The following is a 22,102-nucleotide window of genomic DNA, read 5'->3' as shown; positions in this document are numbered from 1 at the left end:
ACCATCTCTTATCTTGATCTTGCTACGGTTTGCTAATTTTGTGAGTCTTTTCAAGGAATTCATTTAAAAAAAATATTTTTTTAGTTGTATTTGGACACAATACATTATTTTATTATTTTATTCATTTATTTTTATGTGGTGCCGAGGATAGAACCCAACGCCTCTCAACGTGCTAGGCAAGAGCTCTACTGCTGAGCCACAACCCCAGCCCCTCAAAGAATCCATTTTTGACTTAGATCCTCTGTTACCTGTTTGTTTTTTATGTCATCAATTTCTACTCTTTATGCTTTTATTTCTGTTTTTAAGATTTATTTTATTACTTTTTTTAACTTCTTGAGCATATGCTTAACTCAGTAGTTTCAGCCTCTCTCTCTCTCTTTTTTTTTTTTCTTATTGTATTTTAGATATGGTCTTGTTACATTACTCAGGCTGGCCTTGAAATCTGTATTCTCCTGCCTCAGTTTTCTGAGTAGCTGGGATTACAGGTACACATCACCAGCCCAGCTCAGCCTTTTTCTACACATTCATTTAGGCATATACATTTCTGTTTGTAAGTTCTGCATCCATTAAATTTTTTTATATAGTATTTTCATTGTGTTCTCAATTTTTCAGGTTTTCTTTATGGCTTTTCTTTTCTTTTTTTTTTTTTGCTGTCATAGAAAATGATGAATTAAACAGAATTTATTTCCAAGATCTTCAAAGATTATTACAAACACTAAGTATCCTTCTAAAAGTATCCCAAATTAAATCAAAGGCACATCATCAAAGTCAAACCCTTGTGACATGAAGAATTCTTTTAGGTCATAATATTTTCACATTACTTTGTTTTCAATCTTTTGCAATGTTCTGTACGTAGGTCCTACTTTAAACATTTTTTTAAAGGCATGAAATAATGTAGTATCTTTTTAAAAGTGCAACCACAACTATAAAGTAAAGGAACTTAAAAAGAGATAAAATCTGCTTCATACATAAAATGGGACAACCTAATATATATCATAACATGAATCTTTCTAAACAACACCTCTTGTGTTAAATAAAACAATCTTATTTAGAAAAAATCAAGGCATCATTTGATTAGTAAAGTCTATTCTTCCCCCACAATTTTATACTTTCTTGTCTTCATTTAGTAATTGTAAATTTATGATAGAACAAATTTTATTATAGTATAAAAATCTTAGGAACAACAAATTACAAATACTCCATTTTTTTTAATAAACAAAAGTGTTTTCCTTCCTAAAATGTAAACATCCAGTTAATAAAACATACATGATATTTTAGGTATAGCAACACCAGTAACTCACTTATTAAAGAGGTGTATTTTGGTATATTTGGTGGTAAGGTTTTTATCTTAATACAAAGCACTTCTTCAGAAGAACCAAGCCATTATTACTTAAAACAATTCTATTTCTTCACTCAGTTTCCTTATTTGAGTAGAAAATCATTAATTTCTGTAGAATTTTGGCTGTAAGATCAGGACACTGGAAAGGTCTGAAATATCTCAGTCATTTGGCTAAAGAAAAGTGTTTTCTTGAGACTTGGAGTCAGTCATTCATTACTTTGTGCTCGAAGGCATTTCTCAACAAACTTCTTCCAGTATAAACATCATGTAGAACATATCATTTGAAATATGTTAGCCCAAAAAGACTAAATCTAGGTCCTTTTCCTCTTAAAAAATAATAATGAAGGAGCTGGAGTCGCGGTTCAGTGGTAGAGTGCTTGCCTGGCATGTGTGAGGCCCTGGGTTCGATCAAGTCTTCAGAGTAAAATGCAGGATCTGGGCTCTCGGAAGGGGTTGCTTCAGGCTGGAACTCCAACCAGCAGAGCATCCTTACAGGCATTCTGCATGCAGTACTGCTGAAGCTCTGCTGCAGCCTGAGAGACCTTGATCCTCTCCACGCTGGCCTCCAGCTTGAGCTGCTCCACCAGGCGCTGCAGGGCGCTCACGCTGGCCCCGGAAGACATGGCGGCGGCAGCGATGGCTCCCTATGGCTTTTCTTTTGAGTCATACTTTATTGACACTAATTCCAGAATAGATTTTGCATAATGGTTTAGGATTTTATAGCTTATTTTATTGCATTATTTTCAATGTTTATACTGCTGCTGAGAGTGAATCACTTCACATATTTGGGTGATTCTCCCCCACAATATTTAGCAAATATATAGAGAAACAAATAAAATTTATCCTTGCATATGTTTTTGTATTATACAGAATTTGCTGGTTGTAGTACATATCTCTGCTCAATTTCCAAATTTTTTTTATAATTAAGTTAATATTTATTTTATTTTTCTTTATATTAGCTGTGTTGGAGTAGAAGAACATCATGCTGTTGACATTGACCTGTATCACTGTCCCAACTGTGCAGTACTACATGGTTCCTCCTTGAGTAAGTACTGGATGCTTAAAAAATTGATATTTTGAAAACATGTGTGTGATAATGCTTTAATGATATTCTGATTAATTACATTATACCCACTAAGAATTATAGGGAAGATTTCACTGAAGATATTTAGAATGTAGTTTTTGTCTGAATTTTAAAATAACTTATTAAGTAATGAGTCAAAAGAATAAGGGAAAAATACTAGTACTTTAAATTGTCAATTCAGATGCTTCCAAAGAACAAGTTGTAATATTAATTGTCACTGTACAAATATGAGAGAAAATATAAACATTTCTTTAAAAATTTGGCTTGCAAACTAGTGTTTCTGTGTTCACAAAATTTAAAGGGAAACTGTACGTTTTGTCATTTTAAAACTAAAAGTCACCTTTGCCTGAAGATACCTTGTTACAGAAGTGGGTGGGATGTAGGTAATGTACCACCTTTTTACTTTATCCTAGTACTTAAAAAAAAAAAATAGAGGGCTGGGGTTGTGACTCAGCGGTAGAGCACTCACCTAGTACGTGCGAGGCCCTGGGTTCGATCCTCAGCACCACATAAAAATAAATAAATAAAATAAAGGTATTGTGTACAACTAAAAAAAAAAATGGAAATGTTGCTCTGAAGTTATCATTGAAAATAGATTACTACTTGGGGCTGGGGATGTGGCTCAAGCGGTAGCGTGCTCGCCTAGCGTGCATGTGGCCCGGGTTCGATCCTCAGCACCACATACCAACAAAGATGTTGTGTCCGCCGAGAACTAAGAAAAAATAAATAAACGTTAAAATTCTCTCTCTTTCTCTCTGTCCCCCTCTCTCTCTCACTCTCTCTTTAAAAAAAAAAAAAAAAAAAAGAAAATAGATTACTAGCAAGTGACTGCTCATCTGTTTTGTTAGAAATATTAGTAGTTTTCTAACAGTTTCTTTGTAAGAGAATTAGAAATTTAGGCTCTATGAGTGCGTTGAAGTGTTTTTGTAGGAAACACAGGTTTTTTAATTTGTTAGTTACACAGTATAAACCTTAAGGTTAATAAACTGGTAGGACTGTTACATGTCTAATTGAGTAGTTTGTTGTCCTAGATGTTTTTAAAGGATTTTACTCTGTAGCACTGAAGTATATGGTATACAATTTGAAATAATTGTTGCCTAAGAATAATTCTTGGAGGAAGTAAACAATACAATGTTGTTATCTCAGGACAAAAAGAACTAACAATTTTAGTTTAGAATTTAAGTATATAATCCTAAAATGAAATAATTTTAATTTAATTTATGTGAAATATTGAGTTACTACTAGAGGCAGAAAAATGTACTACTACATGTGATGCACTCTATTTTCTACTTTCGCTGTGTGATTTCATCTTTTTAAAAACTTTTGATTATATAGTCCATAATGGATTATGACCTGCACTTTGAATAATGATGCTTTAGAGAGTAGATTGCTTATTATGTGGCCCTTGGGGTGCTTCTCATTCTTGAAGAACTTAAGATTAGGCATTGGCTATCTTCTGGGCAGAGGGCCAGCTCTGAATACTCAGAGGGAAAATGCCCAATATTCAGTAATCTATTTTGTCTTGATTTAAAGCTCACCTTCTCCCAGCCCTCACCATCAACCCCAACTTGGGTAATTACTTTTGATTTTTTTCCCTCTGCTATTAAACCTCTTCTGCTTGCTACCCAGGGTTTCCTGATTCTTTCAGAGTTCCCCAGAAATCTTTATTATAGATACCATTTAGACAACATAATACTCATTTAATATGATAACTTTAGACTTTACCCTCTGGGAATTGAGGATATTATTTGAGGGTAAGTCTCAGAAAACAGCTTGGCACTTTAACCTATATTCTTTGTGTTCCTCAGGCACAGGTAATCCAAACATAGAAGTTTTTCATCTTTCCCTGTGATACTACTAAAATGTTCCTTTTATTGTCCTCTCAGCCAGCCTTTATAGTGACTGATTTTATGTTTTAAGCATGTTGGTTCAATAGGACAATTGTATCCTTCTGTTAAATCTCCTAAAGTCAGCACATTTAAAGAAATGATAGTAACTGCTTATTATATACCAGGGTATGATAGTGGGTAAGTACTTGATCTATGTTCCCCTTTGATATTTATAACAATTTGATAAGAGATATAGGAAAAATTAGTAAGTAGCTCTCATATATATCTGTTTGGTAGAGCTAGAGTTTGAACCCTTAGCTGTCAAATACCAAAGCCAGTGTACTTCATTGATTACTCTGCAAAAATGAAATTAAAGCAGTGCATTATCATTGTTCACTTATCAAATTGGCAGCTTTTTTTTTTTTCTTTCTTTTTTTTTTTTTAAATGATGATCCTCATTGTTAACGGGAAGCTTTGAGCCAGGCTAACTATATACTGTACTGGTAGGAATGCAAGTTACTAATGCTTTTCTGGAGGCAGTTTTTTAGTATGTAGCAAGCATCTCAAAAAATTATGATCTTCCTTCTAGCAATTCTAGATATAAACCCTAAGAAATTAATTAGGGGAACAGATTAATATGTCTGAATACTAACCATAATTTTGTTTGAAGAAAGATTCAGGATGAACTAAGTGCTTAAGAATAACAAATAATTATAACATGATACATTCATGTCTTAAAATTCTAGACTGCCTTTAGATTGCTTTTGAATATTTAATAAGGAGAAAATGCTCATGACTTAAGAGAGGTAAGCAGGATAAACATTGTCATCCCACTTGAAAATAAATGGTACTACATATCAGTGTTTAGTGGGGGGAAAAAAACCTGGAATGAAATGCCTTTGAATTTTAGGAGTGGTTTTAAGTGAGGAAGAAAATAACATACAAAAGATCCCTCCATGGAATATTCTAGGAAGATTCCTCTGTGATTCTAAATTTTTCTTGTGAGATTTTTTAAAAAATGGAATTTACTCTCTTCCATATTGGAGATCTGGTTGCAATAAGTTATTTTGGAATTTTGTTTCAGACTCTATTTCCACTCTATTATTTGATGTGATCCTCTTTATCCAAATGAAGATCAAGTATTATTGTCTTATTATGATCTTGGTAAGGTGAAAGTTAAAATACCTTGGTATCATAGAGTTGTTTTTTTCCCCCTTACATTTTGTTATGAAAATGTTCAAATACAGAAAAAGATGAAGTAATTTTACAACATCTCCCTATAAACCTTCATCAGCTGGGTTCTACTATTAACATTTACATCACTTGCTTTACCACTTATCTCTTTATGCAACCATCCCACTTTGTATTCATCTTTTTTCTTTTTGATGAATTTCTGAATAAGTTGCAAATATCAGTACATTTTCCAGAATCATGGGGGTTTTATACATAAGAGTGACTTTCAAGCTTAAAAAAAAATTTTAAAACTGAAATTTTACATTGATACCACACAAAAGCGTTGTAAGTGGCACCATTGTGGTGGAAAGAGGAATGAGGTCCAGAGCTTCTCCCTTGGCTTCTTTCCACTTCTCTCTTTGTGAAGAGATCCTCACAGTTTGAAAATCAGCACTCTAACCTATCCCCTTCACTATCATGAGAAATCTGGATCCATAGATGTTAAGTAACTTGCCCAAGGTTGCAAGAGGAATAGAAAAGAATCAAATACTAGTCTCCTGATTTTAATTGTTATGACTACTCAAGATTGAGTCAGAGCTGTAGAATCATAGGCTCTTAGCATTGGAACTAATCATAAAGTTGTTTATTTTGTCATACCAACCGTCTCGCTTTAATTACCACTCAGTTTTTCATGTCAGGGTAAATGTGCTTATTTGGGAGTAAATCTTAAAAGAAAAAGAAATCATACTGTTAAAAGATATTTCTTTTTTTTTTTTAAGAGAGAGTGAGAGAGGAGAGAGAGAGGAGAGAGAGAATTTTTAATATTTTATTTTTTAGTTCTCGGCGGACACAACATCTTTGTTGGTATGTGGTGCTGAGGATCGAACCCGGGCCGCATGCATGCCAGGCGAGCGCGCTACCGCCTGAGCCACATTCCCAGCCCATTAAAAGATATTTCTGATGTGGGATAAAAGACCCTCTTCTGAGAAGATAACTTAGATGATCTGGATAATTATGTTATGAACTAATATTCCAGTAAAAATCATAATTTAAAATTATTTGGAAATATTCTGGTATGGGTAAATGTAGATATTGTAAAAGGTTTCATTTGCTGATTTGAATTCTTTGGTTTAATTTTTAAATTATTTTGAAATAAAAAAGTAAGTTTTAAAATCTACACTTAATTGTCTATAAGGGCAACATTAGATTAAGTAAAATTTACTTCTGTGTCCTGGAAATGCATTAAAAATTTGAGAGTTTATAGTACTTAGTTATTATTTCTGATAAATATAGACTACAATAATGAGAAAGTATATAGTATTACCAGTTACCAAAAGTATGTTCTTTTTTTAACTTTCTAAAACTTTAGTGAAAAAGAGGAGAAACTGGCACAGGCATGACTACACAGAAGTTGATGATGGTTCCAAACCTGTGCAAGCTGGAACTAGGACTTTTGTTAAGGAATTACGATCTCGAGTCTTCCCAAGGTATGGAAAACTTGCTCTGATCAAACAAAATGTAAGAATGTTGGCTGATAAAGTGACATTATGTAAAGTGTTTTCTTTCTTTTTTTTAAAATATTTTTTAGTTGTTAATGGATCTTTTATTTTATTTGTTTATTTCTATGTGGTGGTGTGGATCGAACCCATGGTCTCACACATACCAGGCAAGTGCTCTACCACTGAGCTACAACTGCAGCCCTAATGTAGTGTTTTCTTTCTTTCTTTCTTTTTTGGTATTAGGGATTGAACTCAGGGGCATTCAACCACTGAGCCACTGAGCCACATCTCTAGCCCTGTTTTGTATTTTTTAAATTTAGAGACAGGCTCACTGAGTTGTTTAGCACCTCACTTTTGCTGAGGCTGGCTTTGAACTCAGGATCCTCCTGCCCAGCCTCCTGAGCTGCTGGAATAGTATTTACAAAAGTGTGTTCTTTTTTTAACTTTCTAAAACTTTAGTGAAAAAGAAGGTGTGCGCCACCGAGGCTAGCTAAAGTAGTATTTTTTTTTTTAATATTTATTTTTTAGTTCTCGGCGGACACAACATCTTTGTTTGTATGTGGTGCTGAGGATAGAACCCGGGCCGCACGCATGCCAGACGAGCGCGCTACCGCTTCAGCCACATCCCCAGCCCCTTCATTTTATTTCTTAATGAAATAGGATAGAAAATATTTGTACATTTAATGTAATGGGAGTAAGTAAGCATAGTTTCATGAAACTTTTGTTATATGTATCTACATAGTGCAGCACCATGAAAAAATACAGTTCTTAATTGTGGGTCACAGTTCAAAAACTTTGAAATATAGTGATTGAAGCACTTGTTCCCAGTATTTGTTTCTACCAGGTATGCAGCTGCTGCTTCTCTTTTTCTTTGACCTAACCTTCACTCCTTTCCAACTCTTTTTTCCCCTTGTCTTGTTTTCAATATCTGTCTCTGCCCTAGGATCTCCAAAAGAACGCACAATTATTGCTTAGCTTCTGATGGCAGCAGGACTGAGCTTTTTGATTTTTAAAAATAATAGAATGTATTTGAGTTGTCTGTGAAAGAGAGTCAAAAGCATTATAAAGCATTTAATCATGCTAATTTAGATCATTTCCTCCTCACTGCCTGACATCTATTTAAAGTGATAATGCTTAATGGGCTTTTATACAAGATCACATCCAGGCTTGTTAAAGAGGGGAAGCACAATTTAAATTTAAATCACAGTATCACATGCAGCCTATAATGGAATTGATTCAGATTATGAAATGAAAAAAGAAAGCTGCTATTTTTCTTCAATCTTTAGGATTCCTATCTGTCCCTCTGCCTCATAATCCTTAAACAGAAACATATACTAGTAAGCATTCATGTTGGCTTTATCAGATCTGTTGAGAGACAGAAACAGAAAGAAAACATATGAAACATAATGTTTCCACATGATTTTTGTTATATATACAGTTTAGTACCAGTGTGTGAGTGTGCATTTTTCAGGCATAAGAGCCATCCATGCCTCTACTTTTTTCACATAGATTTGTGACCCCCTAAAAAGTAGTATTTAAAACATTGGCCTAATAATTTGCATGGTTTTTCTGCAAAAAATGAACACAAATTAGAACAGGTTAGAGATTGCACAAATGTCCAAATTGTAATTATCAATAATTAAAGGTTTTGGTTTCCTTTTATTTAATTCCATGAGCTTTTGCATTATTTAAAACCATGTTAATGGGGGCTGGGGATGTGGCTCAAGTGGTAGCGTGCTCGCCTGGCATGTGTGCGGCCCGGGTTCGATCCTCAGCACCACATACCAACAAAGATGTTGTGTCTGCCGAGAACTGAAAATAAATATTAAAAAAAAAATTTCTGTCTCTCTCTCTCTCCCTCCCTCCCTCTCCTCTTTCTTTAAAAAAAAAAAAAACATGTTAATGGAGTAACAATAATTACTAAATCAAACATATTTGATATAGTTAACACAGAAGTATATAAAAATAAGTGAGTAGGCTTTCTATCCCCTCCCTATTTTACTATGTAGTATCTTTAAAGATATTTTTCTATATAAACAATAACATTTAAAACATTATGTGTAAACATATATTGATGCATATAATTTTTTTTTTTAAATTTATTTTTTAGTTGTAGTTGGACTCAATACCTTTATTTATGTGGTGCTGAGGATTGAACCCAGGGCCTTGAACATGCTAGGCGAGTGCTCTACTGCTGAGCCACAACACCAGCCCCCAGATAAATTTTTTAAAAAATTAAGTTATGCATAGTGTTGTATAACTTGACTTTTTTGCTCTATTTCATAGATATTCTTCCATATGTATACACAGATTTATTACACTCCTTAACTGCAGTAGTGTATACATACCATAATTTGTTTAACATCCCCATGTGATATATATTTAAATTTGTCTTCAGTTGTTTTCCTCTTGCAAATAATGTATCTGTATTTTAGTACTGGTATATATATATTTTCCTGATCAATAGGGGAAGTAAACCACTAAACATTTGAGATCAAGGAACATAGATGATTTAAAATTCTCTCTTAGTTTGGCATTTAAGGAATTATTTAATCCTCAGAGGGTGGGGGAAGGAGGGATAATTATGGATGCTTTTTGGGGAAACTAAAAGATGGGGACAGAACTCAAGATCAGTAGGTGAGTCAGATGAAGAAAACCTAAATTCCTAAATGTGAGACTAGGAAATGGCTGTCTCGGTTTTCAAACTGCTCTTTCCTTATTAAGAGGGTTGGAAGATCAGAGCCCAGTAATTCAGAGAACCAGCTCCTATCCACCGAAGTTACAGATGACATTAAATACTTAAGCTCTGATTGGATAAATGGAAATTGTTGTGTTTTAACCTGTAAGGCAAGTTTTACAATTATTTTTGTATGGCAGCTGCATACTGAATTTCTTTGGAATTATGATTGGGTAGATCATCAGAGAGGGCAGCCTGAGTTCAACAAGTTTTAGTGAATTAAGTGACTTCTAGTAATAAAATTTGTTTAATACTGGTTGTAACATATCATTTAAATTGATAATTCTTATCAAGGGCATTTGGGACACTTGTCTCAATGTCATATATACATATAATTAATTGTTCTATGTCCCTTTGAAGTGTCTGACAAATATTTGTGTAGATAAAATCTAATCTGTTTTTACTTAATCTAACACTATTTTTTAAATTAAAAATTATACCCTTTATTGCTCTTTTTATTTTCTACACAGCTTGTATTGTGTGACTTTTGATCTTTAATTTCTCCTAAACTCAGTCCTTCATTACACCTAATTTTAAATATCCTACTATTTTATTATGTATTCTAGTACAATTTACCTGAACATTTACATATTGAAATACATATTTTACTATAAGCTAGTTTTTTTCTTTTTATAGTTAGAGCACCTTATGTTTTTCTAATTCTTTTGTATTGAATTAAATAGATTATATTATCTATGAATTTTCCTTTAGAATAGCAAAAGGGGTTTTATAAAACATTTGTTATTAAGAGAATTAGGTATGATAGGTTGAGAACCACTAATGCAGATAATTATGCAATTTATGAAGTAATCCATTACCATAGTATTGTTTTAAAACTGAAATTAACAATAAAAATGACATTTTATTCTTATGTTTTTCTTAGTGCCGATGAAATCATTGTAAAGATGCATGGCAACCAGCTGACACAAAGATACCTGGAAAAACATGGATTTGATGTCCCTATTATGGTCTCTAAATTAGATGATCTAGGACTCAGGCTCCCTCCACCTGCTTTTTCTGTGATGGATGTGGAACGTTATGTAGGTACGAACTTGGTTCCTTTAAGTACTTGGCAAAACATGGTGAAAGTAAAAATGGAAGTGTCTTAACAGTATTAAAATTGAATGGGTCAGGAAAAGTAAAACTAAGTGTTACCTTTGTTGAAAACTGCTTTTCTCAGCTGATCTGAAATAATGGTCAGAAAAAGAGGGAAAGGTTTTACCTAATCTTATTTACTCCGCTTCATCCTGCTGTTCTGTGATACTTGCTTAGGGAAAACTGTGACTGAGGGGCTGCTGAAGATGCCAAGAATACATGGAGAAACTGGATTGGGACTGAGCCTCTGTAGAATGCAGATGCAGAATTCCTAGAGCTCGTGTGACAACTGGTTTTTTGGAATTTGCTTAGTGACTTGTTGCCTGGAGGAAAGGCTGTAAAAAGAGATTATATTTAGGGCTTGGGATGTGGCTCAAGAGGTAGCGCGCTCGCCTGGCATGCGTGCGGCCCGGGTTCAATTCTCAGCACCACATACAAACAAAGATGTTGTGTCCGCCAATAACTAAAAAATAAATATTAAAATTCTCTCTCTCTCTTTCTCTCCCTCTCTCACTGTCTCTTTAAAAAAAATATATTTATAAAAAAAAGAGAGATTATATTTAGACCTGTTTGTATATTTAATAACTTGGTGAATACTGCCATTTAATAACATCTGTATTTAATTTGTGATTTTTGATGCTCAGAAAGTAAAAAGAAACAAGGGCCAAAGCCCTTTACTGATTGCTGTATTATTGACATTTTCAGTCATTTCATTTATTTATTCTCCTCATGTTATCTGTAGATAAGGCTGACTGTATGTATGTGCCATTCCTTGTCAGGAGTAGAAAGATATTATTTGAGCATTACATCTCAGATCCACTTTGACTTAAAATTATATGTCCACTAAAATACATTATCTCTTCAGCTTGGAATGTAGAAGAACTTGTCCCTTTATTGAACTATTGGTTAACAATTCTCGTGGATGATTGTTTTATTAAGGAAATCCATTTAATGCCATAACTTCACATTCAGCTAAATTTGAATTTGATAAATTAGCGGATGAGGCTGACATTTAACTTAAACCTGTTTGCGTAGATAGCACTGTGATATAATGACTAATGTAATGTAAGTATAGAATAAAACTACTTGGACTGCTAACTTTTCAGTACTGCAAAGCACCTTGGTTGAAATACTAGTAATGTAACTATATTACATCCTGAAGACTAATCTATGAGGCAGTGTTATTAACCTGTGTGAAATTAGACTGAGAAAATGGCATTTATTAGTTTTCTGTTCAGATTGGTTAAATATTGCCATATTTTGAATTCCAACTATTCATTAGTCCATTATATAATTGATTACACTTTCTAGGGTGGTAATGCAAGCTATCATGTCATGTTTTATAGGAAAATTGTGAATTAATCATAACTCAGAACTTGGGCATTCAGACAGGTACTGAATGAACTGATTTTTCCTTCCTAACCACCAATTTTTTTCTTGAGAGTTAGAGAAAACACTACCAGGAGAGCAGATATTGTCCTGTTCAAACCTCCAGGTGTGGTTTTATACATACCTATAAATAAAACCCCCCAGGTTTATACATACCTATAAATCCCTGCAGCTCAGGAGGCTGAGACAGGAGATTCACAGGTTTTAAGCCAGCCTCAGCAACTTAGGCTGTAAGCAACCTAGTGAGACTCTGTCTCAAAATAAAAAATAAAAGGGCTGGGGATGTGGCTTAGTGGTAAAACGCCCTTGGGTTCAGTCCCTGCTACCAACAAACAAATGAACAAAACCCAGAAATTGTTCTAGTCAACTTGCTCACTAATTTCCCAACGATTGATTGGGTTTTCAAATTGATAGAATTTTAGGTGTTACAGAAGTTAAAAGTAAAAGCCAATTCTTTGATTTTATGCATGAGGAAATTGAAACTCAAAAAGTATTAGACAATTTTCACATCCCAATACAATGTATTTTTTTGCCATTATGAGTTACAAGCAATCATTGATACGTTTTGTAAGCCCTGTAAGTTTTTACACTCAGTATTAATTTTGCAGCTCTTTGTTATTGTTTTATTCTTTGTTATTGTTTTATAATACATTATCTCTTCTTTTCAAAATGTCCAGTTGGACTTAAAAAGTAAGAATATAAGAAGTATCCTTTGCCTAAGATATATAGTTTTATGGTTGGCTTAATTATCATACCAAGCAAATGCAGTCTTTTTTTTTTTTTTTAGAGAGAGAATGAGAATTTTTTAATATGTATTTTTTTATTTTTTAGTTTTCGGCGGACACAACATCTTTGTTTAAAGTATGTGGTGCTGAGGATTGAACCCAGGCCGCACGCATGCCAGGCGAGCGCGCTACCGCTTGAGCTACATCCCCAGCCCGCAAATGCAGTCTTTAAACTATTTTTGTTTAGGGCATCTATTGATGTAACTCTTAAGCCCAATAATAAGATTCTAATTTTTCTCTGCAGGTGGTGACAAAGTGATAGATGTCATTGATGTGGCAAGGCAGGCAGACAGCAAAATGACACTTCACAATTATGTTAAATACTTCATGAATCCTAACAGACCAAAAGTGTTAAATGTGATCAGCCTTGAATTTTCAGATACAAAGTGAGTAATTCTGGGCATTTTGATATGGCATTCTGAGTGTTAGCTAAATGTAGTTTAATGATATATTTATTTTAGTAAGAAATATGATTGTGACTTGTAAATTTGTCCACTAGTGGTAATATTACATCTTTTGCTTTGGCACCCTCAGAGAATATTTGGACATAATGAGTTTTAAACTTTTAATTAAGTGTTTTTAACCTTGAATTCCAGTTAATTACTTGGTTTGGGTTAACATGGGAGCAGTGGTTTTTAAGAAGTTTTAATTTGTTTTATGTGGGGGTATGTGTATGTACTTTTTAAAATTATTATTTTTAAAGGATGTCTGAATTGGTGGAGGTCCCTGATATAGCCAGAAAACTTTCCTGGGTGGAAAATTATTGGCCAGATGATTCAGTCTTTCCCAAGCCATTTGTTCAGAAATACTGTTTAATGGGAGTTCAAGACAGCTATACAGATTTCCATATTGACTTCGGTGGAACTTCAGTCTGGTACCATGTCCTCTGGGTAAGACTAGGTTTTTTTTTTTTTTTTCCTTTTATTGACAAAAACACATAGTAATATTTTTCTGTTGGCACATTCAGTTACTATAAATAACATTTGTACAGGGGAATATTTTTCTACTTTTTAAGTGGAATCTATCTATTTGTTGTTAAAAGATGTGATTTTTTTTAATCCCAAGTAGTCAAGTTTTTTATATATATTTAGGTTCCTTTTTTTTTTTTTTAAGATGTTGATGAACCTTTATTTTGTTCATTTATTTATATGCGGTGCTGAGAATTGAACCCAATGCCTCACACATGCTAGGCAAGCGCTCTGCCACTGAGCCACAACCCCAGCCCAGTAGATTCCTTTTTTACCTCCACTTTTAATTTGTTTCTGTTAACCTTCTGTCCTCTCTCCCCCTTATCAATTATTCATTAATCCCTGAACAGATATCTAAGGAGCAAAATTATAGTTATGATTGCTTCTGACTTTAAGTTTGGTGGGGGTAGGAAAGCTGATTAGATAAGTCACATATGCCTATAAGAATGCTAATTCTACATAGTTTATATTCACTTTGCTCTATCTAGAACTGCACTGCTTAATATAGTATTTACTAGCCACATGTGACTAAATTTAATTAAATTTAGCTAAATATTAGTTAAATAATTAACTAAATTAGTTAAATCTAGTTAAATAATTAAAAATTCAGTTCATTTTTATACCTGCCACATTTTAGGTGCTCAGTAGCCACATGTGGCTAGGGACTACTGTATTGGATAGCATAGATATAAAAATGTTCCATTGGTACAGGAAGGTCTATTGGAGAGCGCTGATCTAGAACCAGATTTTTCATCTCCATCAAATGCCTCTGTGTTGGCAGTGCTTTGGTCTGTATTTGATACTGTGTTCTTAAGCTCCTATTCCTTTTCTCCTTGAGGACACAAAATTCAGTAAGGGAAGTTTATTTCCAGATCTTTAAGAATATTCATTATGTTATAGATCTTAGGAGAAAGGACAGAATTTGAAAGGTGATTGTGCTGTCACCTGGACCCTATTAACATTTCTACACCTTAAAAATGGGAGGTCATGGACCAGGGATGTAGCTCAGTGGTAGAGTTTTTGCCTAGCATACCTGAGGCCCTGAGTTTGATCCCTGGCATGACAATAAAAGTGCAGGGGTGCGGTGGGCATCAGTGGGTGTTGAGAGCAGATGAGCCCCCATCATCAGATCCTACGGTGTTGGCAAAGACAAGCCTGGGAAACATTCCTTGCCAAAGGCAAGGATGTTATCAGCCTAGCTCTGATGCTAACATTTATCAGACATCCCAGGACAATGGGTATCCTGGGTACAGCAGGATAATGGCAGAATGTTCTTAGCACTGCAGCAATAGTATAGCTGTTACAAAATGTTTCTAGCTCTGGAACTTTTTAAGGCACAAAGAAGCCTTTGACAGCTTACCACCCTTGAACAATTTACAGTGCCCCTATAGTTTAACTTTCTGATTATGAGATCTATATAATAAACTTTTGGAACTAGTTCTGGGTCACTGCTACTCCATCAGAGTGCAGTTTTCCCACCTGGCCCCCAGCTTTTTTAGTGAAATTATCTAAATTATTGTGTCTTCTTTGTCTCTGTGTTTTTTCTTTATCTCCCATTGTCCCTACTTGAGAATCCTTCATTGACGCTGTGGGTTGCAGCAAGTGGGATTTTTTTTTTGGTTTATTACCTTCCTTTCTTCAATTTGATTATTGACTCCTGATTAGTTTGGGGGTAGGGGGAGCTTTAGCTCCAGTGAAAATGCTTATTAAGGGAATTAACTATTGATCAGGTATGTGACATAGATATTTTGGACCTAAACAATCTGATAATTATCTAATTTAACTCAGATCATTGTATTGGGAAATTGTATCAGTTAGGCCATCCTAAAATGATTTGTTTTTTCCAAAATTATATCATATGTTACTTCTTTTTAGGGTGAGAAGATTTTTTATTTGATAAAGCCAACAAATGAAAATTTGGCACTCTATGAATCTTGGAGTTCATCTGTGACCCAGAGTGAAGTGTTCTTTGGAGATAAAGTGGATAAATGCTATAAATGTGTGGTAAAGCAGGGGCATACCTTATTTGTTCCTACAGGTAAGGTTTTAATCCCACCCCCTACTATTAATAGTTGATACAAGCTACATCTTGTAATTAGGACATATGACTTTTCCATATTTGCTTAAGAAATAATTCTGATCTTGGGCTTTTTACTTAATTGTGTTTTAGCGGGCTTGTTAAGGTTCCTTTTGGCATCATTTCATTTGCCTTCACTTTTAGTATCATTGAAATAAAATTCACATGCTATATCACTTTCATCCTTTTAAAGTATATAATTCAGTGGATTTTAGTTGATTAATAAGGCTGCATAACTATCAACACTATCTAATTCTAGAACATTTTCATTATCTCAGAAAGAAAACACATACCCTTTAGCAGTCTTCCCGTTTCCCCCTTCCCTGAGAGGAAGGACAACTATTAATGTACTTTCTGTCTCTCTTGATTTGCTATTCTGGACACTTTATGAATGTGGCATTTTGTGTCCATCTTCTTTGCTTTACCATAATATTTTCTAGGCTTATCCATGCTATACCACATATAAGTACTTTATCTTTTTTTTCCCCCCTTTCCATGTCTCCCCATTCACAACACCAACCAGACACAGGTCCTGGGCTGAGTTGTACATGGGGTAGGCTTACTCTGCCTCCTCTTTGTATATACAAACCCAGCCTGTGGTAAGCATCAGGAGGCCATAAGTACTTTATCTTTTTGTGGCCCAACAATATTCCACTGTAGGGTATACCATATTTTATTTATCCATTCATCAGTTGATGGACATTTGGGTTGCTTCCACTTTGGGCTATTCTGAATAGTGTTGCCTTAAACATTTGTGTGCAAGTTTTTATGTGGCGGTATGTTCATTTCTCTTAGGTGTATACCTAGTAGTGGAATTGTTGCACTGGTGGTTTCCCTGTTTAACTTTTTGAGGAACAGCCAAGCTATCCTCCAAATAACTGTGCTTTATAAAACAAACAAACAAAAAACTGAGAAAAGCTGATACCTCAAGTATAGGTATCAGCGTGTCAATCTGAGATGTGAATGAATGGCAGTGTATAAACTCGCCAGACCAATGGTTTTGAGGACAGTGTTCCTTTAGTTGGGTGACCTCAATGGCTGTAAACTTCACAGGGTTCTGTTACCATAGGCCTGCTTTTTACCTTATCTCTGGTATATATAATCATAAATGTGTGCTTAAATAAGTGAATGAATCAATGACCAAAACCACCATGATTTGCCTGGTTAAGTATCAGTATTTCATTATGAATGACTAAGCTCTTCCTTGCTTCTTTTTATAGTAAATATTTTGTTGTACCCCCTTCAAAATCTTAAATTGAAATTTATAGATAATATAACTTACATGAATCATTGTTTTAAAAGTTGACTTAATAACAACTAGAATATAAGGAAGAAATGAAAAGGTAATTTATAATGAAATGTTATTTTGATATTTGTGTGCACAGCAGCAATAGAGGCAGAATGAATTGGTTAACTGTGTAAGTCAGTAAACCAGTATAGATAACGTGCTAATGGCAACTCAAATTCTGTTAGTGGCATGAGTAGAAGTTAGTGGTTTTCAAATTTTATGGAATAACAGGATCACCTGGAGGGCTTGTCCACTGGATTGCTGGCCTCCTTCCCCAAGATTCTGATTTAGTTAATTTGGGGTGGGCCTGAGAATTTGTTTCTAACAAGTACTCAACTGATGCTGGTATCTGGTCTGGGGACCACATTTGGAGAAACACTGCTATAGGCAATGTGATGTTTCTTTCCAGAGTAGTTGGCAACTGATATATTTCTATACAAACTAAACTATAGTTTCCTTCAATTTACAGAGTAGTTATATTCCTGGAAATTGTGCCCAAACCACTCAGAAATATATTGTTTAGATGTATAATGAAGTTCTATTTTCTATGCTCAGGTTGTGAATGAATAGGCTTTGTACCTATATGAAGGCCCAGTGGAGTTTATATTTTTTTTTATTCTCCTGTTTTTTTTATTGGTGCATTATAATTATACATAATAGTGGGCTTTGTCGTTACATATTTATACTGAAATTTATACTTCTGTACTGAAAGACTGTTAAGTATTTTAGCATTTCTTTTAGAAGTTAGGCTATCATCTCTTGAAATGATTCTCACTTTGAAAACATTTTAATGAGAAAACAAAACATTTTGATTGCCAACATTTATATTTATAGGACCATGTCTTTCCATAATTAAATGTTTGTGGGGGTAGGGCTGCAGTTATAGCTCAGTGGTAGAGCACTTGCCTAGAAAGTGTGAGGCGCTGGGTTTGATCCTTGGCACCACCTAAAAATAAATAAATAAAATAAAGGTATTGTGTCTGTCTGCAACTAAAAAAATATTTGAAAAATAATAATTAAATGTGGGTGATCTGCCTTTTCCTTCTTACAGAGTCGTGTCTTATTGGGTTCCTCGATCCTCCTCTGCTTGTTTCCTTCAGGACACTCAGTTCAGTGTGACACCAGAGAAGCAGCATGTTCAGCCAGCCCCCATGTTTTTTAATGGCAAATGTGCTTTCCTAATTTTAAAGCACATTTGACTTGTCTCTTTAAATCTTTAATCTTAGACAAATGCTAAATATTATATTTTTAAACTAAAAAAATTACCACCAAAACCCTTCACTTTATTCCTCAAACTCAGCATAGAGTCTGGCATATTATAGGCATTTAATATTTAATTGAATGCCTTAATCATTAATTTCTTTAGCACTGGAGTATGAAGGAAAGAGATGTTTGATATTTGAGTTACTTATTTCTCAGGTAGATAGCATACCTGTTTTGTTTTGCATGTTTTGAGGTAGTTGGGATCAAACCTAGAGCCTCACACATGCTAGGCAAACACACTACCACTGAACTACATCCTAGGACCCTTTTGAAATTTTGAGACTATGTTAAGTTGCCCAGATTGGACTTAAACTTGTGATCCACTTGCTTCCTGATTAACTAGAGTTACAAGACTGTGCCGTGGCAACCAGCTTGTTTGATTTTTAAATATTGAAAAGCATTAATTTATACGTTTGTAACCATTTCAGGGTGGATTCATGCTGTGCTCACTTCTCAGGACTGTATGGCTTTTGGGGGGAACTTTCTGCACAACCTTAACATTGGCATGCAGCTCAGGTTTGTGTCATTAATTTTGAAAGGATCTTTCATCCTTCCTTAAACAGGACATTTTTGTTTGCTTGTTTAAGAAAAATTGTGATATATTTTATTTGAGAGTCCATGGAGATAGGCCTTGAGAAATCATTAGGAATAGAAATTTTTAACAAAACTATTATTTTAAAATTTTGTCAGGAGGATTCCTTGATACATTTCAAATCTAAAACAAAAATAATAACTTAATATCCCTCCAAATTAAAAAAATTATAAATATTTGTATGTTCTTATTTGGCTATTTTTGCCCTAAGGTAAATGAATTTAAGTTAGCCAGACTTACATGTAACTATTGATGCTGGAACAAACCAATTCTTAAGTTGATATTGCTGTCAGAACACCTGTTTTAGTTTTGCTTTGGATAAAGGATTAACAGCTATTGCCCTTCTGTATGAGAAGGACTAGACTATCTGCTGTTCCCCAGATAGTAATGAGGGTAGAATGTTATGGTGCAACATTGCTTATGGTACAAATAATTCGTGACTGATAAAATGCATAAGGACTGGGAGAACTAGAAATTCTTGGTGTGAGGTTGTAGTTTTGGGCTTCACTGAATGTGGGGACTTGTAACTTTGCATGTGCTCAGGGAACCCTGAATGCTCTGCACCTGTGGAGTTATTACAGAAGATAGTAGCTATAAGAGGTCATGAGGCTTTAACCCACACCTGTCAAATTTGGATTTGATCTCTTTGTACCTGAGCTGTCATTGGAGGAAATATGGCTTATATAGGGACAGCTGCATGGACTCCTACAGAAGACTCACAGTTATCATGGAAAACTGTGGTTCTTGTCTTTATACCTTAATCTAGTGCCAAATGTGGTCCGGATCTTGAATGCTTGGGTGGGTGCTGCAGTGTTGTCCAACACATGAAGCTAATTTTAAACATACTATTTAATTCATAATGGTGGAACCCTTGCAAAGTATCTTTTATTAAAACTAGGATACAGATCTCAATGACCTTTCATGAAAGCCCAGTATAATTCTTAAGTACACCATCAAGTTTATGAAGGTCAGAACCTGGATAAGATCACAATTCAGTGTTGTTCAAATGTTACATTAAGTAATATACTATACTTTTTTTTTTTTTATTGGTTGTTCACAACATTACAAAGCTCTTGACATATCATATTAATATACTATACTTGATTGGTATGTCTTATATAACATGCCCTGCTTATTTTATTTTTAACTGGCTACCTTTAATTAACTATTTTGAAATACTAATATTAATACTAAATATTTCTTCAAATCTTATTTATTTAGGTGTTATGAGATGGAGAAAAGACTAAAAACACCAGATCTTTTCAAATTCCCTTTCTTTGAAGCCATATGTTGGTTTGTAGCCAAAAATTTGCTGGAAACCCTGAAAGGTAATTAATGATTTGTACACTTTGTTGTATAATATGATGTATAATGTTTGTAAATTCCCTCAAAGTTACCTGACAGATGCTTTTCTAGGGTCTGGATGTCACATCTGTTTGTTAAACATAATGTCCCCCCTGCCAGGAACCTTAATAGCAAGTAGTTTCTAGTCCATAGCCTACTAACCCATGTTCTTAGAAATCAGGTATGTGAAGACCTGTTTAGAGCCACATGAGTAATATTAGAAAACATTCATTTCATCCAGTGATCTAGAGGCCTACATACATTCTCAAGCATGTTTAAGTGCCTTGCTTTAAAAATTTAGATGGTTACCTAATATGTGTTCCCAGACATTTGCTTTAAAAATATAAAGTGGATAATTTTCATGTCCTGAGGAAATCAGGTAATGCCTGCACCATCACCTTTGCAACCATAATTCTGTCTAGTATAATTCACCTGTTAGCATATAAACGGGCTGATTGTTGGTTTGTAATCTGTAGTTGAAGAAAAATATTTTTTGAAATCTCCTTATGTAGCTTTGAATTTTTTAGAAGGTAGATTTTAGATTTTCATGCTTTTATATTTGACTTAATCTTTGAGCAGCCAAGTTAAGATTGTATATTACTTCTATCCATTTTTTACTTTTCATATACTTGTGCCAGTGAGAACAGTGTTTGTCTAGTTTTGAGTTGCCTAACTTTTCTAATTTTGCAAATGGTGCAAATATTATAATTAACTTTCAGGAGAATAGATATAGAGAAAACAGTAAGATTTATCCAGAAATTTCTTTTCCATTTAGAAGACACATAAGAAGAAAAGATAAGATGAAAAGAGATACCCAGGAAAAGCATGTACAGAAGTAAAATGATAAAATTCATGTATGATTTTTCCTCTTCAAAATAAGCCCCCTTTTTTTGACTGAAAGGATAAAACAATGTCACCATACAGGACAGTCTTGAGGGAGATGTGATAGTGCTGTGGGGGTGTTTGATGGAGGTAGGGTCACTTGAATGAGAAGGACTAGCTAGGTCCTTCTTTACAAATCTAGCCCCTGCTTTAGAAATGAATCTTTATCCTAAATCCCAGACTCGGTGTTCTTTTCATGTATTGTTCTTGGCTGCAGGAATAGATCAATGGGCCGTAGAGTTGTCATCTCCAGAATGTCCAGTTTCCAGTAAAAAACTGGACAGTGAACTTCAGTCTCTTATCCAAGTGCATGCCTAGAAAAGCAGAAGCATGCTTATAAAAACATTTATAAATGGTCTTATTTTCTAGAAATAAAATTTAACTACTGAACTCTCTAGTTAAGAGATTGGCAATTCACTTGGTCTAGAGTATTTTTTCCCATCTTTTCTTATTTTGACCCAGGACCCCAATTCCTGTCTTATGGTTATTTAGGAGAAACGCCCCCACACATATACTTCCCTCCCACTGCCCCACCACCACTGGGGTCTCCCCCAGCCCCCAATGTGTAGGAGAGGCTCATCAGTTTCCCTTTTAGAACAAATTTAGAGTTTATCTGAGAGACAAAAGGTTGACTCCTTAAGGTGCAACAGTAATTTGCTCTGTCTTAGAAATAATAATTTAGTATTGTCTTAGGCCATCAAAAATTCAGAAATGAGGTCCAGTCAGAAGGATGGCCCTGTACATTAAGGACTTTAAAA

The 22,102-nt window shown here is 34.5% G+C and overlaps 1 protein-coding gene and 1 pseudogene across 2 annotated transcripts in view; one reads left to right on the top strand and one right to left on the bottom strand.

Annotated features, from left to right (window-relative positions):
- Positions 1–22,102, top strand: part of KDM7A (lysine demethylase 7A) — an 84,625-nt gene that overhangs the window by 33,520 nt on the left and 29,003 nt on the right. Inside the window, exons 2-9 of the mRNA XM_081287463.1 lie at positions 2,299–2,384; positions 6,795–6,912; positions 10,545–10,705; positions 13,175–13,316; positions 13,634–13,820; positions 15,774–15,936; positions 18,955–19,042; positions 20,340–20,446. Coding sequence (XP_081143589.1) covers positions 2,299–2,384; positions 6,795–6,912; positions 10,545–10,705; positions 13,175–13,316; positions 13,634–13,820; positions 15,774–15,936; positions 18,955–19,042; positions 20,340–20,446 — 1,052 coding nt within the window. The remainder of the gene's footprint in view (positions 1–2,298; positions 2,385–6,794; positions 6,913–10,544; positions 10,706–13,174; positions 13,317–13,633; positions 13,821–15,773; positions 15,937–18,954; positions 19,043–20,339; positions 20,447–22,102) is intronic.
- On the bottom strand, positions 657–1,974 carry LOC308645353 (guanine nucleotide-binding protein G(I)/G(S)/G(O) subunit gamma-10-like; annotated as a pseudogene). The gene has a single exon. The product of its transcript is annotated as a guanine nucleotide-binding protein G(I)/G(S)/G(O) subunit gamma-10-like (transcript).

Source organism: Spermophilus citellus (genome assembly GCF_964194105.1).
Source record: "Spermophilus citellus genome assembly, chromosome: 3".
Lineage (NCBI taxonomy): Eukaryota > Metazoa > Chordata > Mammalia > Rodentia > Sciuridae > Spermophilus > Spermophilus citellus.
Note: the sequence above shows the minus strand (reverse complement) of the source record. Positions and strands in the feature narration are given on the sequence as shown.